Raw genomic sequence first — 20,691 nt, 5'->3', positions numbered from 1 at the left:
AATCACTTAATCCAAGTGCTGTCTACCTTAATCACTTAATCCAAGTGCTGCCTACCTTAATCACTTCCTCTGGAAGCTCATTCTATACTCGACACCCTCTGGGTTTAAAAAAAAAATTGCCCCTCAGTTCCCTTTTAAACTTTTCCCCTCTCATCCTGAATGGATGCCGCTATATGCAAGGAATCTGTACGTTCTTCCGTGACTGTGAGGATTTCCTCCAGGTCTTCTGCTTTCCTCCCACATGCCAACGATGTATGGGTTAGTCAGGTGGGCTGACTGGGCAAGAAGAGCCTGTTACCATGCTGTATCTCTAAATTAAATTAAAACTCCAAAGAATAAAGTCCAAGCCTGGCCAACCTCTCATTATAACTCGGGCCCTCAGTCCTAGCAAACTCCTCAGAAATCTTTTCTGCACTCTTTCCAGTTTAACCACATCTTTCCCATAACAGGGTGAGCAAACCGACCTGGAATTAATGCAACCAAGGAGTGATGTGACAGATCGAGCTGCATAGGAATTCAGTTTCCCTGGAGTCCCAGCTAAAACCTGCAGCCCCTTTCCCTGGCTGCAGATTCCTGGAAGGAAATTTGAGACCCAAAATAAAAACTACGATCAGAAGCAATTTTGAAGTTTTATAATTTGGTAGAAACCTCTTTGGCCCTTGTACAGGCCAAGCTTCAATGCAGAGAGCAAGGCACAACCCTCAATTATTCTCTTTTCAAAATCAAAACGTTTTCTTTAATAATTGGTGCAGAGAACAAAAATATATTTTGGTAGCATACTCATTAAAAGGATTTATTATACAACAATCTTTATGCTTTCATAAACCAAAACAAAAAAAATTGTAAAAATGACTAAACAGGATGACACCGTAAGGCTCCTCAAGTGCAAGCTCCAATGTAGAAAGGGATCCAGGGCAGAGTAAAAAGGTCAGCTTGTCTGCTGACCAGGGAGAGCCAAGTGAAGGGTTATAATCCCACCACGATGGAGGAGGCCTAGGGTGAGCTTAGAGTAGCAGGAAGCACAACTACTTCAGAAGCCGAACGTAGCGATGATAAATCAGTTGTCTGTATGCAGAGTTAGTTCCAGACTTGGACAATCGGCTACTTTCCACACCAGCGGCACAGGTCAACAGGTACTTGGGGTGCTCTGTTCAGAGCACCAGGTGTGCTGATTTTCATCAGTCCAACACGTAATATTGAGACGGATCCTCGACAACATCTGTGATCCGATAAGGGCAAACGTACCCTGATTTGTAGAGTGCGCTGGTGAGCCCACTTACAGAAGACAAAAAAACGTCAATCACCTTGGTTCTTAAACATGTTTCACAACACATGGCTCGGTTTCAACAAGAGGTGAATGTCAACGATGGAGCCACAATAATCTACCCACTCCTGCAGGCAGTTATTTTAAAACCAGTGCAAGCCTCGCAATGAGAAGGGCTAGACTGTCAGAAGTCCTGATGCCTGAGATTTAAGTGCTGGTCATTCACGCTGAGCTCCACAGAGATGCGGTCAGGGTGCAGGGGTATGAAAGCAGGTGGTATTGAAGGGTGATGATCTGCTTGACGCTTAGACACACACCGCTTGGTACCTGAGGAGACAAACAACAAACTGAGTGCACAGCAACCAGTACTTTATACACTTCATTAGTTCATTCATAGCTTGTCACACCAGACAGTCAGCCATTCTTGTCTGGCGCGTGGTGTCAGGATTGGTCTCCTTTCGGATTATCCGGGTCACGGTATGAACATTCCTGACTCAACCCTTATTTTTTTACGAGGCTGAGTGGCTAGCTCAGCACTCAACCCAGCACGGATGGAAAGCGTGCCCATTGGGGGGGGGGGGGGCCCCAACTGGGTTTGAACTTGGGGGCCTTCGCTTCCGAAGTGGCGCCACCAGGCGGCCACTTCAACTGTGCACCTGTTCACTGATGTACATGTCTCATCAGCCAATCCTGGGGCAGCAACTCAACGCATAAAAGCATGCAGACATGGTCAAGAGGTTCAGTTGTTTTCAGACTAAACATCAGAACAGAATGGGGAAGGAATGTGAAATAAGTAACATTGACTGTGGTATGATAGTTGGTGCCAGACAGGGCAGTTTGAGTGCCCCAGAATCTGCTGATCTCCTGGTGTTTTCCAAACACAGCAGTCTCTAGAATTTAGACAAAGCAACAAAAAAACAAAAGCATTCAGTGAACAGCAGAAGATGCCTTGTAAATGAGGGAGGTCAGAGGAGAATGGCCAGATGGGTTCGAACTGACAGAAAAGCAACAGGATCTCAAATAACCATGCATTACAACAGTTGTGTACAGAAAAGCATCCCTGAACACGTCAACCCTCTAAGTAAATGGGCTACGGCAGGCGAAGACCATGAACATACACTCAGTGGCCATTATTAGGTACAGGAAGTAGATAATAAAGTGGCCACCGAGTGTATATGTGCAAGCTTACACACCATAACTGGAAGCTGATAGCACTGCCATGGTTGCTGGCCAGCCTCAATGCATTGGGACAGAATGGTAGCGTAGCACCAACAAGCTAGGTTCAGGTCCTGCCGCAGTTTGTAAGCTCTCCCAGTGACCGCATGGATTTCCTGTGAGAGCTCCCGTTTCCTTGCACATTTCAAGGACGTGCAGGTTACGGTTAGCAGGTTGTGAGCATGCTAATGCTGTGCTGGAAGCATGGAGACACTTTGGGCTGCCCCCAGCACATTGCTCAGACTGCTGGGTTTTTACTTATTTATTTAGATACAACGTGTTACAGGCTCTTCCAGCTTTTTCAGCCATGCCACCTGCAACCCACCTATTTAACCACAGGACAGTTTACAGCCACCAATTAACCTACTAACCTGTACATCTTTGAATTTGGGGAGGAAACCAGAAAGCTATGTAACATCTAAGTCAGACACCAGAGACAAAAGCAGTAAGGCTGATCTCCTCCACCCAGTAACCCACCCCTCCACACCTCCAACTATTCACCTCCACCCAGTAACTCACCCCTCCACACCTCCAACTATTCACCTCCACCCAGTAACTCACCCCTCCACACCTCCAACTATTCACCTCCACCCAGTAACTCACCCCTTCACAGGACAGTTTACTATCACTACTTTATCATTTCCTGTCAGAGTCACCTGATGCACAGACACTCCTGTGCCTAGCGTCAGTTTATGGACATACAATCAATCTGCAGTGTAGAAGCTGTCTGTTGCATTTATACTTACTGTATTTTTATTATCATTGTGTACTTCACTCATCTGGTGTATTTATTGTGTTGCATCAGATCCAGAGTAACAATTATTTTGTTCTTCTTTACAACTGTGTACTGCAAATGACATTGAGCAATCCTGAGTCTTGAATGTGGGGGATGTCAGAGGCAGGTTCTTTACACGGATAGTGATGGGTGCATGGACCCTGCTGCCAGGGGTGGTAAAGGCAAATACGTTACAGGCATTTAAGACAGCCTGAGGCACATGGATGACAGAAAACTGGAGCTTCAAGTCTTCCCCAAGGCAGAAATGGCTAATACCAGGGGGCATAACTAAGGTGAGTGGAGGGAGTGGATGGCAGTTAGTGTTTTTTCATTTTTTTTTTAAAGAGAGGGTGGTGGGTATGTGGAACACATTGCCAGATACAATAGGGACAGTTCAGAGACATGTATGTAAACAAATACGGAGGGTTGTGTGCCATGGAGAGATTGATCGTGGAGTACGCTGAACATCATGGGCCAAAGGGCCTGTACAGCACCATAAAACTCTAGTTAGAGCACACTAGAAATATTGTGTTCATTTCTGCTCATCTCATCACAGGAAGGATGTGGAAGCAGAGAGGAGATTTATCAGGATGTGAGAGCATGTCTCATGAGGAAACGTTGAGCAAGCTAGGGCTTTTCTCTTTGAAATGACAAAGGATGAGAGGTGACTTGATAAAGATGTACAAGATGAGGCACTGATTGAGTGGACAGCCAGGGATATTTTTCCCCCAGGAGGGCACAATGTTAAAGTGATTGGAGTGAAGTATTTCTCGCACCTCCCTCCTGTTTCTATCTCTGGAGTTAGCTAATCCACTGATGTCTATTACAAACCCACGGACTCTCACAGCTACCTGGACTATATCCCTTCCCACTCTGTTACTAGTAAAAACACCATCCCCTTCTCTCAATTTCTCCGTCTCCACCACATCTGCTCTCAGGATGAAGCTTTTCATTTCAGAATGAAGCAGATGTTCTCCTTTTTCAAAGAAAGGTGTTTTCCTTCCTCCACCAATGTTGCCCTCAACCACATCACTTCCATTTCACGCACGTCCGCCCTCACCCCACCAAAGACATTGTTCCTCTTGTCCTCACCTACTACCACACCAGCCTCCACATCCAGCGCATAATTCTCCACAATTCCCCCATCTCCAGTGGAATCCCACCACCAAGCACATTCCCTCCCACCCCTTTCTGCAGGGATCACTCCCCATGCAACTCCCTTGTCCATTCATCCCTCCCCACTGATCTCCCTCCTTGCAAGCGGAACAAGTCCTACATCTCCTCCCTCTCTACCATTCAGGGTCCTAAGCAGCCCTTCCAGGTGAGGTGAGGCGACACTTCACCTGTGAGTCTGCTGGGGTCATATACTGTGCTCGGTGCTCCCGGTGTGGCCTCCTGTATATCAGTGAGACCCAACATAGATTGGGAGACTGCTTCGCCGAGCACCTACACTCCATCTGCCAGAACAAGCCACCCATTTTAATTCCACTTCCCATTCCAACATGTTGGTCCATGACCTTCTCTAGTGTCACGATGAGGCCGCACTCAGGTTGGAGGATCAACACTTTGTATTCCATCTGGGTAGCCTCCAATCTGATGGCATGAACATCAATTTCCCAAACTTCTGGTAATGACCTCACCCGCCCCCCCCCCCACCCACCAGTCCCCATTTCTCTCTCTCACCTTACCTCCTTGCCTGCCCATTGCCTCCCTCTGGTGTTCCTCACCCTTTTCTTTCTTCCATCAGACCCCTCTTCTCCAGTCCTGCATCTCTTTCACTGATCAGCTTCCCAGCTCTTTACTTCAGCCACCCCCTCTCCCAGTTTCACCTATCACCTTGTGTTTCTCTCTCCCCTTCCCCTCCTTCTGATGCTGACTTCATCGTTTTTTCTCCAGTCCTGCCGAACGAAGTGCCTTGACCCGAAACATTGACTATATTCTTTTTCATAGATGCTGCCGGGCCTGCTGAGTTCTTCCAGCGTTTTGTGTGCATTGGAGGAAAGTACAGGAGTGGATGTTAGAGGTAGCTTTTTTTAAAAAAAACATACACACAGAGCAGTGAGTGCGTGGAAGCCGCTGCCAGGGCTGGTGGAGAAATGGTAAGATTGATCTTGGAGTTGGCAACGTATCGTGAGCCAAACAGCCTGTACCAGTCCATGACCAATAACATAGGCTTGCAAATTTGATCACAACATTCACACAACACAGATATTTTTATTCCAAAGCTTGCACGCAGGGATAATCTTTAGCACTGGAAGAGGGTGGTCAGCCCTTGTGGCGAGGACTTACCTGGTCTCTTCCATGGCCTCTGCTTCATCTTCATCCTCCTCGTCCTGATCCTGATTGAGGGCCTCTTCATCGTCCAGGTCCATGTCGAAGTTGTTGCTGATTGCTGACCGCTGACTGTACAAATACCCACTGTAAAGCAATGCTCAGAGTTAGGGGCTGCCAGCACTCAACAAGACTATCCTCACCCAGAACCAGCTGGATATTATCAGTGAATTTACCCAACCCATTTCCACCGGCAACTCCATTTTTGCCTCTCTACAATCTTCATTTATTTATTTGGATACAGTGTAAAACAGACCCCTCTGGCCCTCTGAGCTATGCCGCCCAGCAACTCCCAATTTACCCCTGGTCCAATCACAGGACAATTTACAATGACCAATTAACCTAGCAGCCAGTGTAATATAAATGTCTTTTATTATTGTGTATTGCAATGTACACTACCACAATACAAATTTCACCATGTATGCCTGTGATAGTAAACCTGACTCTGATACAGACAGATGCCTACTAGTCAGCACAGACACAGTGAGTCCTGCCATGAGGCTGCAAGTGAAAGACGAACTGCCACTCTGTCGTTATTTATTTATTTTGTGATACAGAATGGGGTAAGGCCCTCCAGACCGTGCCATCCAGCATGCAGTATGACTTTAGGGCTGCGCCCCCGGCACGGAGTAAGCCCTTTGGGCTACACCGCCCAGCTCTAGCGGGGAAGTCTAGGGCCAGAGGGAAACAGCCTCAGGAGAGACAGATGTCCATTCAGAACTGAAATGAGAGGAAATTTCTTCAGCCAGAGGGTGGTGAATCTGTGGAATGAACTGCCACAGACAGCTGTGGAGGCCAAGTCATTGGGTATGTTCAAAGTGGAGGTTGATAAGCTTCTGATTGGTCAGTGCGTCAAAGATTATGGGGAGAATCAGAATCAGATTTATTATCACTGGCATGTGATGTGAAATTTGTTAACTTAGCAGCAGGAGTTCAATAGTATAGAAGAAAAAAAAAACAAAATAATAATAAATAAATAAGGATCACTAATTCCTGCATTCCATAACAGATTCTGCAAACAATGGAAATCCAGAGCAACACATACAAAACCCTGGAGAAACTCAGCAGATCAGGCAGCATCTATGGAGGGGAATTCCAGAAGTAGATTCACAATTACATTAGTCAAAGTTATATAGCACAGAAACAGACCATTCAGCCCACTCATCCATGACCAAGTTGGTGCCTTTTGTCTGTATTTGGCCCACATCACTCTAAACCTTTCTTATCCACATACCTGTCCAAATGTCTTCTTACGTGGTAATTGTAACTGTCTAAACACTCCCCCTGGCAGCTCATTCAATATACCCACTATCCCCTCCCTGGTCTCACCTGTCACCTGCTCATACGCCACTATTTGATTCTGGTTTCTGCCCCTGTTCTTTCCAGTCCCGGTGAAGGATCTCTGCCTGAAACGTTGACTGTTTATTTCCCTCCATGAATGCTGCCTGTCCCACACTTTGTATTTTCATTGTAATTCATCTGTACATGAACAGAGACAAGCAAGTGTTCCTCTGGGTCCAAGTGCAAAGCACAGTACCAACAGTACACAGCTCATAACACTTCATCATCATCGTGGCTATCCCTCCAGGTTGAGGATGATGGTCTTCATTCCATTGATCTATCACAGAGCAAAGACACCTGTGTATGTACTTGTTTAACGTGTACTTGATGTTGCACTCCAAGAAGCACACGATACTTCACAAATCAACCAACTGATCCCAATGGCATGGAAACCATGACGATTGGAGCTGATGGATTTGTTGCAGCCTTTATCCGCCTTCACAGCTGTTGAGTTCGAAGTAACTTTGTCCACCTGTTCCACCATTGAGGTCTTGGTCGGATTGTTCTTTGTCAGGGACCTCACCCTCGACCTTACCGCCATGGGTGACCCTACCAGGAGCATAGCTCCAGACGGCATCGCTCTCGGGATCTCAGTTCCACACAAGCTTCTCCACCATGACAAGGCGACAATCCACGGAGAAGACATAGCACTTATAGTTACAATAGCAGAAAATAAGTCACAAAATCTAATATAGCAAAGTCCATGATGATGATGGTGTGTTCTTGGGACTTTCAGAAGGCCTTTGGCAAGGTGCCAAACATGAGGCTCCTTAACAAGCTACAAGCCCATGGTATTACAGGAAAGATTCTAGCAAAGATAAAGCAATGGTTGACTGGCAATGGCAGAAGGCAAAGACTGGGAATAAAGAGAGCCTTTTCTGGCTTGCCACCAGTGACTCATGGTGTTCCACAGGGAGACGTCTGTGTTGGGACCAATTCTTTTTATGTCATATGTCAATGATTTGGATGATGGAATTGATGGCTTTGCTACAAAGTTTGCAGATGATATGAGGATGTGGGGTGACCTAATTTAAACCTATCGAATGGGGAAGGGCCTTGATAGAGTGGATGTGGAGAGGATGCTTCCTATGGTGGGAGAGTCTAAGACCAGAGGACACAGCCTCAGAATACAGGGATGTCCTTTTAGAACAGATATGAGGAGGAATTTCTTTAGGCAGAGTGGTGAATCTGTGGAATTTGTTGCCACAGGCGGCTGTGGAGGCCAAGTCTCATGCATGTTTAAGGTAGAGGTTGACAGATTCTTAATTGGTCAGGGCATGAAGGGTTATGGTGTAAAGGAAGGACATAAAGGCCGAGAGGAAAAATGGATCAGCCAATGTGAAATGACAGAGCAGGCTCAATGGGCCAAATGGCCTAATTTTGCTCCTATACCTTATGGTCCAAATCCATGAGTGTCAGGGTCTGTAGTCTGATGGTACATGGGATGTTGCCCTGGTCAAACTTGTTCTTGCACTGAGTGAACTGATGGGAGCAGCAGCCCCCACACACAGAGGCCTCTGCACTCTGTCTCAGTGTCTCCTCTCCCGGGCAGCTGGGGCACCAGGGCCTGGTCCATGCAATAACAGAGGCAACACAGACCCCCCCCAACCCGGTCTTACCAATGAACCAGTAAACTATTCTACATGTGTGCTGCTCAGTTTAACAACAACCTTCCCTGCTGCCAGAATCTCACCTGATGGAGCGACAAGTGAAAAATACGATCCTCTTCAGTCTCTTGTTATAGAAGAAATAGTTAAAGGACCAGAGACTGCCCTCCTCACCATACGGGTCACAGTCCAGATCAGGGTTGTAGCTGGAATGAAAAGGACCAGAATTAAAGAACCAGAAACTGCCCTCTTCACTGTATGAAGCACAGTCCAGATCAGGGTTGTAGCTGGAATGAAAAGGACCAGAATTAAAGAACCAGAAACTGCCCTCTTCACTGTATGAAGCACAGTCCAGATCAGGGTTGTAGCTGGAATGAAAAGCCCAAGTAACTGACTGATAAAATTCCAAACTCTAGAGTTAGACATAAGCACAGGAACAAACAAACCATGTCATGCCTATCTCTACTAATCCCATTTGTCTGCATTAATTAATTCCTCATCCCTCTGAGTTGTCAGCGGGAGGGAGGAAAGGGGCTTGTTTTGCTGTTGTTGTTATTCTGCTGAGCATGCTATCTCAGTGCCAGACACTCGTGGGCTGCCCCTGCACATCCCTGGCTGTGTTGGTAACACAACGCATTTCACTGTATGTTTCGACATACATTGTGATAAATAAATGAACCTGAATTTGCTTGCAGTTACCTGTCCAGGTGCCTCTTCAATGTTGTTACTGTCCTTGACTCCACCTCCTCCTTCGGCAGCTCAGTCCACACACCAACAATAGTGTGTGTGAAACATTTACTCCTCAGATTCCCTTGAAACCTTCTCCTTCTCACCTCCAACCCTAAACAGACACTATCTGACCCATCTATGCTTCTTGTAATGTTACTTATCTCTATCATTCACCTCACAGCTTCCTTCGCTCCAGGGATCAGACCCAGCCTTTCCTCCAGTCTCTAACTCAAACCATCCTTACGAGTCTTCTCTGTACCCTCTAGCTTCATCACACCTTTTTCTGTAATGTGCCGATCAGAACTGTGCATAATACACTTAGTGCAGTTAGCACGACTCTATTACAGCTCAGGACAAGTTCAGAGTTCAATTTCCGCCACTGTCAATATGTTCTTCCTGTGTGTGCATGAAATTCCCCCGGTGATCAGGTTTTCTCCCAGTCTAGATGTACCAATTAGTAGGTTAATTGGTCATTGTAAATTATCCTGTGATTAGGCTAGGGTTAAATAGCTGGGTTGCTGGACAGTGTATCTCGTTGGGCCAGAAGGGTTTGTTCCACAATGTATCACTAAATAAATAAGTTTGGCTTTATAAAAATTACATGCCGATTGAGGTCTGAGGTCTTGTACTCAAGAGTCTCGGCTGATAAGACAAGCATACCCTACTCCTTCACCACACTGTTATACTACCTACAGGGAACAATGTACTTGAACACCACGTCACTGTTCTTCTCTCCCGATTTACTGTCCTGCTCTGGTTTAACTTCTCAACATGCACCACTTCACACTAATCTAATCTTTTTAAAAAATACAGTGAATTCCAGCTAATTCAACCAATTGGTTAATTGGGGCAGCCACTATTTGGGACAACTCCTAACGAACAAAAAAAAACAATTGAGAAAATAGCTGGGATTCCCTTTGTTTATCTGGGACACTATGTTGCTTATTTGGGACAGAAGACTGTTGCCAAACATTTTCTAACTAGTGTCAGACGCATGAACATGTACGCCTGTTAGATACTACACTGCAGTTTCACATGCTTGTGTTATGTTATTCATTTGGGCTGACAGCATAGAATTAACAAGCAGTGATTTTTGACACTACTTTGTGCAGGAAGGCAGTCCATTGTTTGCACTAGGTGTCTGCACTGATTTTGTTAATTTATAGTCAATCAAACGAAGACTATACCATACACTGGATGAATTCCTCCATCAGTGACTATTGGGAATTAATACAGTTTTATAGTACTGTAGTATTGAGTGTTCTAATTTGTTCCGTATTTCAATTAAAAACATAATTTGCTACTCAGTTAAACGGTAGTTTGTCCTATACATTTTTAACTATGAAAATTAGGCTAATTGGGCCAAAATGTATTTGTCCTGAAGTGTCCCAATTAACCAGAATTCAATGTATACATTAAACCAATATTTTATGATTTGGATGAGAAGGTTGAGGACCCAATACCAATCCCTGTGAAACACTCCTCATTACAGGCCTCCAATCTGATAAACAATCCTCACCAGCCCCTCTGCCTCCTACCATCACGCCGATTTAGTATCCAGTTGGCTAGCTCACCCTAAATCCCACCTGTTCTTGCAGTGCCTCAAGAAGGCAACATCCATCAAGGACCCTCCTCATCAGGACACACTTCCTTCTCATCACTATCAGGGAGGAGGTTCAGGAGTCTGAAGACACAAAGCCAACCATGCAGGAACAGCTACTTCCCCTCCACCATCAGATTTCTGAATCTATGAACCCACAAACATTCCCTCATCATTTCTTTCTCTTGCATTGTTCATAATGTTTTAATTTACAGTAATTTGCTGCTGCACAGCAACAAATTTCACAGCAGATGTCAGTGATAATAAATCGGACTCTGATCTAGCTTGCCATACAGGATCCTGTAAAGGGCCGTGATAAAGTCCAAGTAGGCTAAGTCCACTTCCTTGCCTTTATCAGTCCCGTCAGTTAGCTCTTCAAAAGCTCTAATTCATGACAATTCCCACACAAAGTCTTCCATCAATGCTGTATATTGGAGTGCCCTGCAGTTCCCTGACTTGTCCTTGCAGCCCTTCTTGAATAAAACCACATTACTCACACCCACCAGTCTTCCAGAACCTCGCTGGCATTAAAAAGATTCAAAAATCTCTGCCAGAGCCCCAGCAATTGATTTTTACGTTTTATTATTTAGATACAGTCTTCTGGCCTGATAAGCCTGCACCCTCCAAGTAGCCAATTAACCTACTAAGCAGTATGTCTTTGAGAGGAAACTGGAGCACTCAGAGGAGATTCACATGGTCACAAGGAGAACATGTGAACTCTTTACAGATGGCAACGAGAATTGAACCTGAGTCACTAGCACTGTAGAATGTTCCACTATCTAACCTCTTTATGTTACCTTGCCATTCAATCTCCTCCCTCGCTTCCAAATGACATCCTAGGATACCCCCGGATAGGCCCAAGGGATTTATCCATCTTTATGCCTTTCAAGTCCTCCAACACCAGTTCTCACATTGTGTTGATATGCTCTGGGACATTGCTGTTACCTCCCCTCAACTCATTCACGTTACTAAATACAGAGAAGTATTTCCTGGGCTCCACAGATAGTTTGAAGTTCAGATGTTATATTATCAATGTTGTGGTAGAGCCGTCACTGCAGTTAAGTATGATGTTCTCCGAAGGAGTTGTTCCCTTAATGGGGAACACCTGTGTGGGAAGACTCATGCACGGCAGCCACCACACGAGATACCTGCCGCCACAGAGGCCTCGTCACTAGAACAGCAAGCTGAACAAAGTTTACCTGTGTTGTGCACTATGTGCATTTTGAATTGTATTTTATTAACTTATTTGTGGTAATATTTTGGTTGATGTGGTATTTGTGATACGTGTTTTGTGGGTGCACATGGTGTGGAGGAACATTGTTTCATTTGGTTGTATACATGTAGTCAGTTAACAATCTTGAACTTGAACTTGACAGACTGCAGTCAGGGTCAGTGACATGGATTCAAGATGACTGGGGACTGTTGCAGCCTTCCTCCACCTTCACTGCTGTAGTGACAATAGGTGCAGGAGTAGGCCATTCAGACCTTCGAGCCAGCACCGCCATTCAATGTGATCATGGCTGATCATCCACAATCAGTACCCCGTTCCTGCCTTCTCCCCATATCCCTTAACTCTGTTACCTTTAAGAGCTCTATCTAATTCTTTTTTGAAAGCATCCAGAGAATTGGCCTGCACTGCCTTCTGAGGCAGAGCATTCCTTAGATCCACAACTCTCTGGGTGAAAAAGTTTTTCCTCAACTCCGTTCTAATTGGCCTACCCCTTATTCTTAGTGATGTAGTGAATCTGTGGAATTTGGCTGTGGAGGCCAGGCCATCGGATAGATTTCAAGCAGAGGTTAGTAGATTCTGGATTAGTCATGGCATGAAGGAATACAGGGAGAAGACAGGAGATTGGGGCTCAGAGGGAAATGGATCAGCCATGATGAAATGGCGGAGCAGACTCAATGTCTAATTCTGCTCCTACATCTCATGGTCTTATGGTGTCATAATCTTACGCAGCTCCACTGCCGAGGTCATGGCTGGATTGCTCTTTGTCTGGAACCTCCCTCTTGACCTTACTGCCATGGTGACCCTACCAGGAGCTAAGCTCCAGACGGCATTACTCTCGGGATCTCAGGATCTCACCACAACAAGGTGACGATCCTCAGAGAAGTATTATCAAAGTACATATATGTCAGCATATCTACCTTGAGAATCATTTTCTTGCTGGCATTTGCAGGGAAAATTAAAGGCATGTAATAGAATTATGAAATTACAAAGACTGACAAAAGATGACAAATGTGTAAATTATAATAGTGAGTTATAGAGTCTTTGAAAGTGAGTCTGTAGGCTGTGCAATCAGTTCAGAGTTGAGGTGGTGAAGTTATCCACACTGTTGATAGGGTAACAACTGTTCCTGAACCTTGTGGTGTGGAACCCAAGACTCCTGCCCGATGGTAGAAGCACAGAGATTAACAAAATAAATCTTATCTCCCTTGTTACCCTTTCAAAATATAGTAGGTAGAATCTTTTACTTATGAAACTTACATACTAATTGAATCTAATAAAGACAGAAAAACCAGGAGAATCCCAAGTATCTGACATACAATTATACTGGGAGGCTTCCAAGCACAGCACTGTAGTGGGACTCAAACACAAGAGATTCTGCTGGGACACACAAAATGATGGGGGAATTCAGCAGATCAGGCAGCTTTTATGGAGGGAAATAACCAGTTGACATTTCAGTCCGAGACCCTTCATCAGGACCTAATAAAGGTCTTGGCCCAAAACATCAACAGTTTATTCCTTTCCATAGATGCTTCCTGACCTGCTGAGTTCTTCTAGCACTTTGTGAGTGTTACTTATAAAGGTTCTATCACTTTGGGATGTACAGAATGTCCAGGGAGGGGTAGCACCTCTGGTGAAGGGGCTTGTCATGTCCATTCTGAGGCAGCTCACTCACCTTCGGTCCCTACCAGACACTCAGCTCTCACCTGTGGCTCTAAGTAGCTGTTTGCTTGCGACAGCAGCAGAACACCTTACACTGCTTTGATAGGAGGGCTAAACCAGGTGAGGGCAGCCAGTGGACCTTATACCCAGGTGAGATAAGAACATCCCTGTCCTAGCATGTGAAGTCACATTGGGCAGATGAGATCAACAGAGAGATTTGACAAGCAGGAAGACACTCCATGGAAAGCAAAGGGCATGACAAGGACCAGAGAAAGTCATGTCCATCTGCTGCAAATAAGTCAGTCCTTGGTGCCACAACTTTCCCACTTTAAAAACTCTCCTGCACAGGTGTCCTGTCATTGTTGGATATGACGGACAACCACCATCATATTAAACTCTGTCTTCTCTAACCAAAACAAAAACGTCTCTGGTTTTCCACGTCTAGAAAATACCAAACTGAAACCACACCTGACAACACAGCAGCAAGTCGTTGGCATTAGTTCTGTTATGTATACTGTAACATGGGTGTATTCTGATAATAAATTTTACTTTAAGTTTGACTTTGAAGTGCCAGGAGCATTGTACCTAGATCCATAGAATTGGCAAGCACAGCACCAAGTGACCCCAGCAGATGAAGGAATAAAAATAAAATCAGATGTCAACTTACCTGTAGATGTCACACTCTGAGAGACAGATCTCTTCATCAACAGCGTCCCAAAGCTGGGGCTTCAAAGTGTTAAACTCTTCCCCAACAGCAGAAAACAGGCTGGTGTTGACAGCATTCACCACCTGAAGATTCAAAATTCATGATTGTTTAATGTCATAAACACTATAAAGGCATCAAGGAAAATGAAATTATAGCTGTTCCTCCGGATCTAATACTGCACAAAAAAACACAATAAGATAAAAAACACCATAAATATAAATACAGAAGATATCAATTGATATTGATTTATGACAGACTGATTGTCTGTCCATAAAGTGACACTAGTCACAGGGGTGTCTGTACAGAAGGTGACTGACGGAAATGATAAAGTAGTGGTGGTTGGAGGTGTGGAGGAGTGGAAGCATGGTGGAGGTGATCAGCCTTACTGCGTGGGGAAAGTAACTGTTTTAGAGTCTGGTGGTTCTGGCATGGATGGTATGTAGCCTCCTCCCTGATGGGAGTGGAGCAATCAGAGTGGGTGGGATTGCTCATGATGTTACTTGTCCTTTCTGTATATATAGTTCTTGATGTCGGGTAGGCTGGTGCTGGTGGCCAGTTTTGACTACTCATTGTAGAGCCTTTCTGAACAGCTTCAAATATGCACCGCAGTCTCAGTTTCAAAGAGATTAGTCTAGAAGGGGTGTGGGGGGTGGTAGACCTGGGCAACATAAACAACTTTATCAGCAGCTGCAGTAGTATACTGACACACCTTGAACCGTTGAGTTTCAACACTTTCTATAATTTTCCAGATACTTACCCAGTTCAAACTGGGCTCTTTGCTAAATTCATGGCTTTTTGCAGCACTGAAGTCGTAATCAGGACGGAACGATGCGTTGAGTGTTGCAATCAGGTAGAACAGCGTCTTGCGGCTACACTTATCGCAGAGAGGACCCTCTCCTTCATCCCCACTCTGACTCTTGCTCAACCTGAAGGACAGACCACAGGCGTTACTTCCACACACACCCATCCAGCACAAAAGAAAAGAGCTGCACATCCGTTAACGAGTGGACAGCAATATGGCTTATTCTCTCTGGTTCCAGGAGGGCACCTGTAAGTTGATAGCAAAAATCACCGAGAGGATCACCAGAGCCTCAGCTTTTCAGCTTCACTTGAACGTTTACCGGGAGCACTGTATGCAAAGCATTGTTAAGGATTCCCGACCACTCATTCCACAATCAGCCATCACCGAGGTGTCAACACTAGGACAGTGAACAGTTTACTGTTCCCTTGTGCTCCACAAGACATGCATTTTGAATACGTGTTATTAACTTTATTATGGCAAATCTTTTGGGTTATGTGCTGTGTGTGGGTGCACCATAGTCTGGAGGAACGGTGTTTCATTTAGTTGTATGCATGTATAGTCAGATGACAGTAAACTTGAAACAGTGATGTGGCTGAATCACCAGCGGGGAAGTCAGAGACCCGACATCTACAGACCCACTAGAAGCCAGAGGAAGCCTGTCCTGGGATTGGTTAACATTACAATAGGTTAAAATTAGCTTTATTTGGCACACGTACATGGAAACATGCAGCAAAATGCATCACTTGTGTCAAATCAAATCAGCAAGGCAGTCAAACGGTTTTGCCGCCGTGCTGGAGATCTGTGCATGAGTGGGGACAGGGGACAAGAGGAAAGGGGTTTGATTTGTTGTTTTTTGTTTTGCTTTCAAAGTAAATTTATTATCAAAGTACATATATGTCACCATATACAACCGAAATTCATTTTCATACTCAGTAAATTCAAGAAATGTAATAGAATCAATGAAGGACCGCACCCAGCAGGACCGGTGTGCAATAGACAGCAAACGGTGCAAATACATAGAAAACTAATAATAATAAATAAGCAATAAACGCTGAGAACATGAGGTGAGTTCATAGGCTTTGGGAACATTTTAATGATGGATAAGTGAAATTGAGTGAAGTTGCCCCCTCTGGTTCAAGAGCCTGATGGTTGAGGGGTAATAACTGTTCCTGAAGCTAGCGGTGAGAGTCCTGAGGCTCCTGTAACTTCTTCCTGGTAGCAGCAGTGAGAAGAGAGCGTGTCCTGGGTGGGGAGGTCCCGGATGATGGGTGCTGCCATGGTGAGGTTGGAATGTGTGGTGACACTTGCAGGCTGTCGCCAGCACATCCCTGGTTCATCATAGAGTCAGAAAGTTAAACAGCAGGGTAACAGGTCCTTCAGCCCAACTCGTCCATGCCAACCACACTGCCAGTGAGTTACTCCCATCTGCCCACAGCTCTCTAACCTCTACATGGATGGCTTTAAAATGTTGCTAATGTGTCTGCCTCAATCAGTATTTCTGGCAGCGTTGGTTGTTCATGCAAACGCTATGCTTTGATGTACACGGGATAAATAAATGTATCTGTGCACTGTGTGGACAGACACGACTTTCCTTCACCTACCTGTTTGGGCTGATTCCAGTGGTCTGAGGTGGAGAAAGGGCTTCCAGGACATGGGGCTGCCCTTCCTGACAAAATTGTTTGAACATCTGCTTGTCGTCCCCTGCCATCTTACAGGAATAACTCTCTATCCTTTAGGAAAGAACAAAACAGCACAATTAGAAATACATTGACAACCATGGAGGTTACTCCATTTCAGAATACAGGACAGCACAGTACAGGCTCTTCGCCCACAATATCATGCCAACGTGTATAAAACCCACTCCGTGACCAATCTAATCCTTCCCTCCTATGCACCCCATAACCCTCCAGTCTTCTTACATGCCTATTCTAGAATGTCTTAAATATCCATCTACTTCCAACCTCCACCACCAACCCAGGCAGCAGATTCCATGCACGCACCACTGTTTTAAAAAAAAATGCCTCTGACATCTGCCCTAATTCTCCAAACACCATCAAATTGAATGTTGTCTGGCTTTAGAACAGATACAAGGAGGAATTTCTTTAGCCAGAGTGTGGTGAATCAGATGGCTGTGGAGGCCAAGTCATTGGATATACTTAAAGCAGAGTTTGACAGGTTCTTGATTAGTCAGGGCATCAAAGGTAACAGAGAGAAGGCTGGAGAATGGGGTTGAGAGGGATAATAAATCAGCCATGATGGAATGGCAGAGTAGGCTGATGGACTAAATGGCGTAATCCTACTCCTATATCTCATGGTCTTTGCTTTTGCTGCCCTGGGAGAAAAAAGTCACTGTTCTCCCATTATCATAGTGATATTTTCTTTTTACTGTTGAGGGGATCAGAGGAAGAACAGAGCCTGTTTTAGTAGGGTTACAGGGGAAGTCAGATCCATCTCACAAAGGGTTAAGCTGAGCATGCTTAAGTTAATAATAATACTGAAAATAAATTTTATTTATACAGCACTTTTCATACAGTTGTTCAAAGTGTTTACAATGGGAATAATGTGCAAATTTGAAAACAAAAGACAAAAAGATTTAATTAAAAGCAAGGCTAAATAAATAGGTTTTGAGCTGGTGTTTAAAAGTGCCAACTGAGTCTGCATCCCTTATAGTTTTCGGGTTTGAATTCCAGTTTAGGAACGTAGTTCAAAAAAGCTGACCTGACAACTATCTTTCAAGGGAGATGGTTTAAGAGACCAGCGGAAGAAGATCTGAGAAGATCTGAGAAAAACAATTCTGTGTTGTACTCCGGTCCCACATCATTGAGAGCTTTTAAAAACAAGTAAACTTTGAAATCGATTCTAAAAGCCAATGCAGTGTGATAGGTTCTCTCATCCTTGTTACTGTTAAAACTCCAGCAGCAGCATTCTGAACGTGTTGAAGTTTGTCAATAGATTGTTTTGGAAGGCCAGTAAAAAGTGCATTGCAGTAGTCTAGTCCATTCAATATAAAGCTATGAATTAAGTTTTTCAGAATCATTATGTGACAGAAACCTCACACCTCAGTCACTGGAATGGAAAATAAAACCAGTGGGGTAGGAGGTATAAAATGCAAATCTCCAATCTGAGCAGATGAAGCACTATCATCAGAAGGCTGAAGTGAAGGCAGACAATAGTTGTAGATAAAATTATTGCTGTCTTGAGTGATGAATTGGCTTCCTGTAACATGAACATAGAGATCGAAGCGGAACAGATCCTATCAGGATTATTCAAATACGTGTCCATATTTCCACAGAGAGAGAGGGAGGCAGGTCTGTGAAACAAAGACGACCTTGTCCACTACTTTCAGTGCTCTTGGCCTGGCATCCCCTCCCCTATGTCAGTGAGACTCAGCACAAACTAAGTGACTGCTTTGCCCAGCACCTGTGCTCCGTTTACCGTGGCTCTCTGCAACGTTGGCGGCTAGACATCTTAATTTCCCTCTCCAACGTGTCTGTCCTCTGCCTAAAAAGAGTCGAGTATAAAGAGTAAAAGAGAGGAAAATAACCTAAAAAGAGTAAAAGAGGTGACAGTAGATATCACACTGCTGGAAAACTATGCTGAAGAGGTAGTAATGGGGGACAAGAAAATGACGGACAAACTAAATACATATTTTACATCAGTCTTCACTGTTGAAGACACCAGCAGTATGCCGAGGTTTGAGAGTGTCAGGAGGCAGAAGTGAATGTATATGCTATTAATAGGGGGAAGGTGTTTGGGAAGCTGAAAGGTCTGAAGGTAGAAAAGTCACCTGGACCAGATGGTGTACACTCCAAGGTTCTGAAAGAGGTAGCTGAAGAGATTGTGAAGGCATTAGTAATGATCTTTCAAGAATCACTAGATTCTGGCATGGTTCCAGAGGACTGGAAAATTGCAAATGTCACTCCACTCTTCAAGAAGGGAGGTGTTACATACCCCGTGGGTATCTTGTGACTGTCTTATGACCATGATGTAATTGAGTATCTGGTGAGCATGATGTAATGGTCTTGTGATGGTGGAGTGATGCACTTTCCTGCCAGTGTGAGGTCACGCGAGGTATTTCCCCGCCAGTGTGAGGTCACGTGATGTAATTTTCCCGCCAGTGTGAGGTCATGTGATGGCCTGTTCCAACAGGTATAAAATGGGGAAAGCCTGCTATGATGCAGGAGTTTCTGTTGTGATGTCGTTTAAGTCGTCCGTTAGTCCGTTATGCTGCGTATTTGGTTTCATGACGCAGTTTTGTTTTAAAGTGGAGTTTTACTTTCTATCTTAAGTCTCAAAGGTTCTAACCGGCAGTTTGCCAAATGCTACCAGGTTTGGTTTGATCTACCTTTGCAATTCAGTTGGAGAGTGAAGAATTTACCGAGGTACGGAAACCCGAAGGATTGAGTAAAGTTTGGTGTCGTCAGCGGTTTAATACAGGATCGACCTTATTGGATCTTCATTCAGGAAATAGTAACCTGCATCTGAGATAGCCCCTGCATTGTAAAAGCAGAAAGGACTGGGCGCAGTGTTATTCACCAAGGAAAAGGTCAGTTCCTGCAAGCCGTTTTTATTTCCTTCATTGTGAGTCTTTCAGGCAAGGTATATTTCGGCTGGGATCAGCAGTAACGTCATGTCGTTGAGGAATTTGTTACTTCAGGAAAGTCTCTCCCAATTGACTGTATAAATCATTTGGACTTTCGCATTTACCACTTTAAGAACTGTTCGAGTTGCCATATAGCAGTTAACTTCCGGTTAAGTTGGTCGTTTGCTTACTTTTCATTTTTATTGAGCTGTTTAATAAATGTTTATTTGTTATTAAAAAAAACCTGTCTTAATTCTATATTTATTGTTGCTGTATTGTAACAGAGGGAAGTAGAGGAAAGGAAATTATAGGCCTCAGTGGTTGAGAAGATGTTGCGAGTCTATTGTTAAGGATAAGGTTTCAGGGTACTTGGAGGCTCATGATAAAATAGGCTAGTCAGCAAGGTTTCTTCAAGGGAAAATCTTGCCTGATAAGTCTGTTGGATTTATTTGAGGAATTAACAAGCAGAAAAGATGAAGGAGAATCAGTGGATGTTGTGTATTTGGATTTTCATAAGGCCTTTGACAAGGTGCCATACGTGACACTGCTTAACAAGATAAGAGCCCAAGGTATTATAGGAAAGATACTAACATAGATAGAGGATTGGTTGACTGGCAGAAGGCAAAAGAATGGGATTAAAGGGAGCCTCGTCAGGTTGGCTGCCAATACACTAGTGGTGTTCTGCAGGTGTGAGTGTTGGAACCACTTCTTTTAACTTTGCATGACAATGATTTGGATGAAGGAATTGATGGCTTTGTGGCTAAATTTGCAAAAGACAGAAAGTTAGATGGAGGGGTATGTAGCGTTGAGGAGGCAGGGAGTCTGTAGAAGGACCTGGCCAGATTAGGA

At 44.4% G+C, this 20,691-nt stretch overlaps 1 protein-coding gene across 2 annotated transcripts in view; it reads right to left on the bottom strand.

The window, feature by feature from the left end:
* Nucleotides 1-617: 617 nt before the first annotated feature.
* LOC140732471 (repressor of RNA polymerase III transcription MAF1 homolog) overlaps nucleotides 618-20,691 on the bottom strand; it is a 63,647-nt gene continuing 43,573 nt past the window's right edge. For both annotated transcript variants that reach the window (XM_073055173.1, XM_073055174.1), the window contains 6 exons: nucleotides 16,862-16,990; nucleotides 15,216-15,384; nucleotides 14,420-14,541; nucleotides 8,620-8,739; nucleotides 5,544-5,672; nucleotides 618-1,591 (listed from right to left, as the gene is read on the bottom strand). In XM_073055173.1, coding sequence (XP_072911274.1) covers nucleotides 1,570-1,591; nucleotides 5,544-5,672; nucleotides 8,620-8,739; nucleotides 14,420-14,541; nucleotides 15,216-15,384; nucleotides 16,862-16,990 — 691 coding nt within the window. In that variant the 3' untranslated portion in view covers nucleotides 618-1,569. The remainder of the gene's footprint in view (nucleotides 1,592-5,543; nucleotides 5,673-8,619; nucleotides 8,740-14,419; nucleotides 14,542-15,215; nucleotides 15,385-16,861; nucleotides 16,991-20,691) is intronic.

The sequence above is a fragment of the Hemitrygon akajei genome, chromosome 8, assembly GCF_048418815.1.
Source record: "Hemitrygon akajei chromosome 8, sHemAka1.3, whole genome shotgun sequence".
NCBI classification, from domain to species: Eukaryota; Metazoa; Chordata; class Chondrichthyes; order Myliobatiformes; family Dasyatidae; genus Hemitrygon; species Hemitrygon akajei.
The sequence above is the reverse complement of the archived record's forward strand: the minus strand, read 5'-3'. Positions and strand labels throughout refer to the sequence as shown.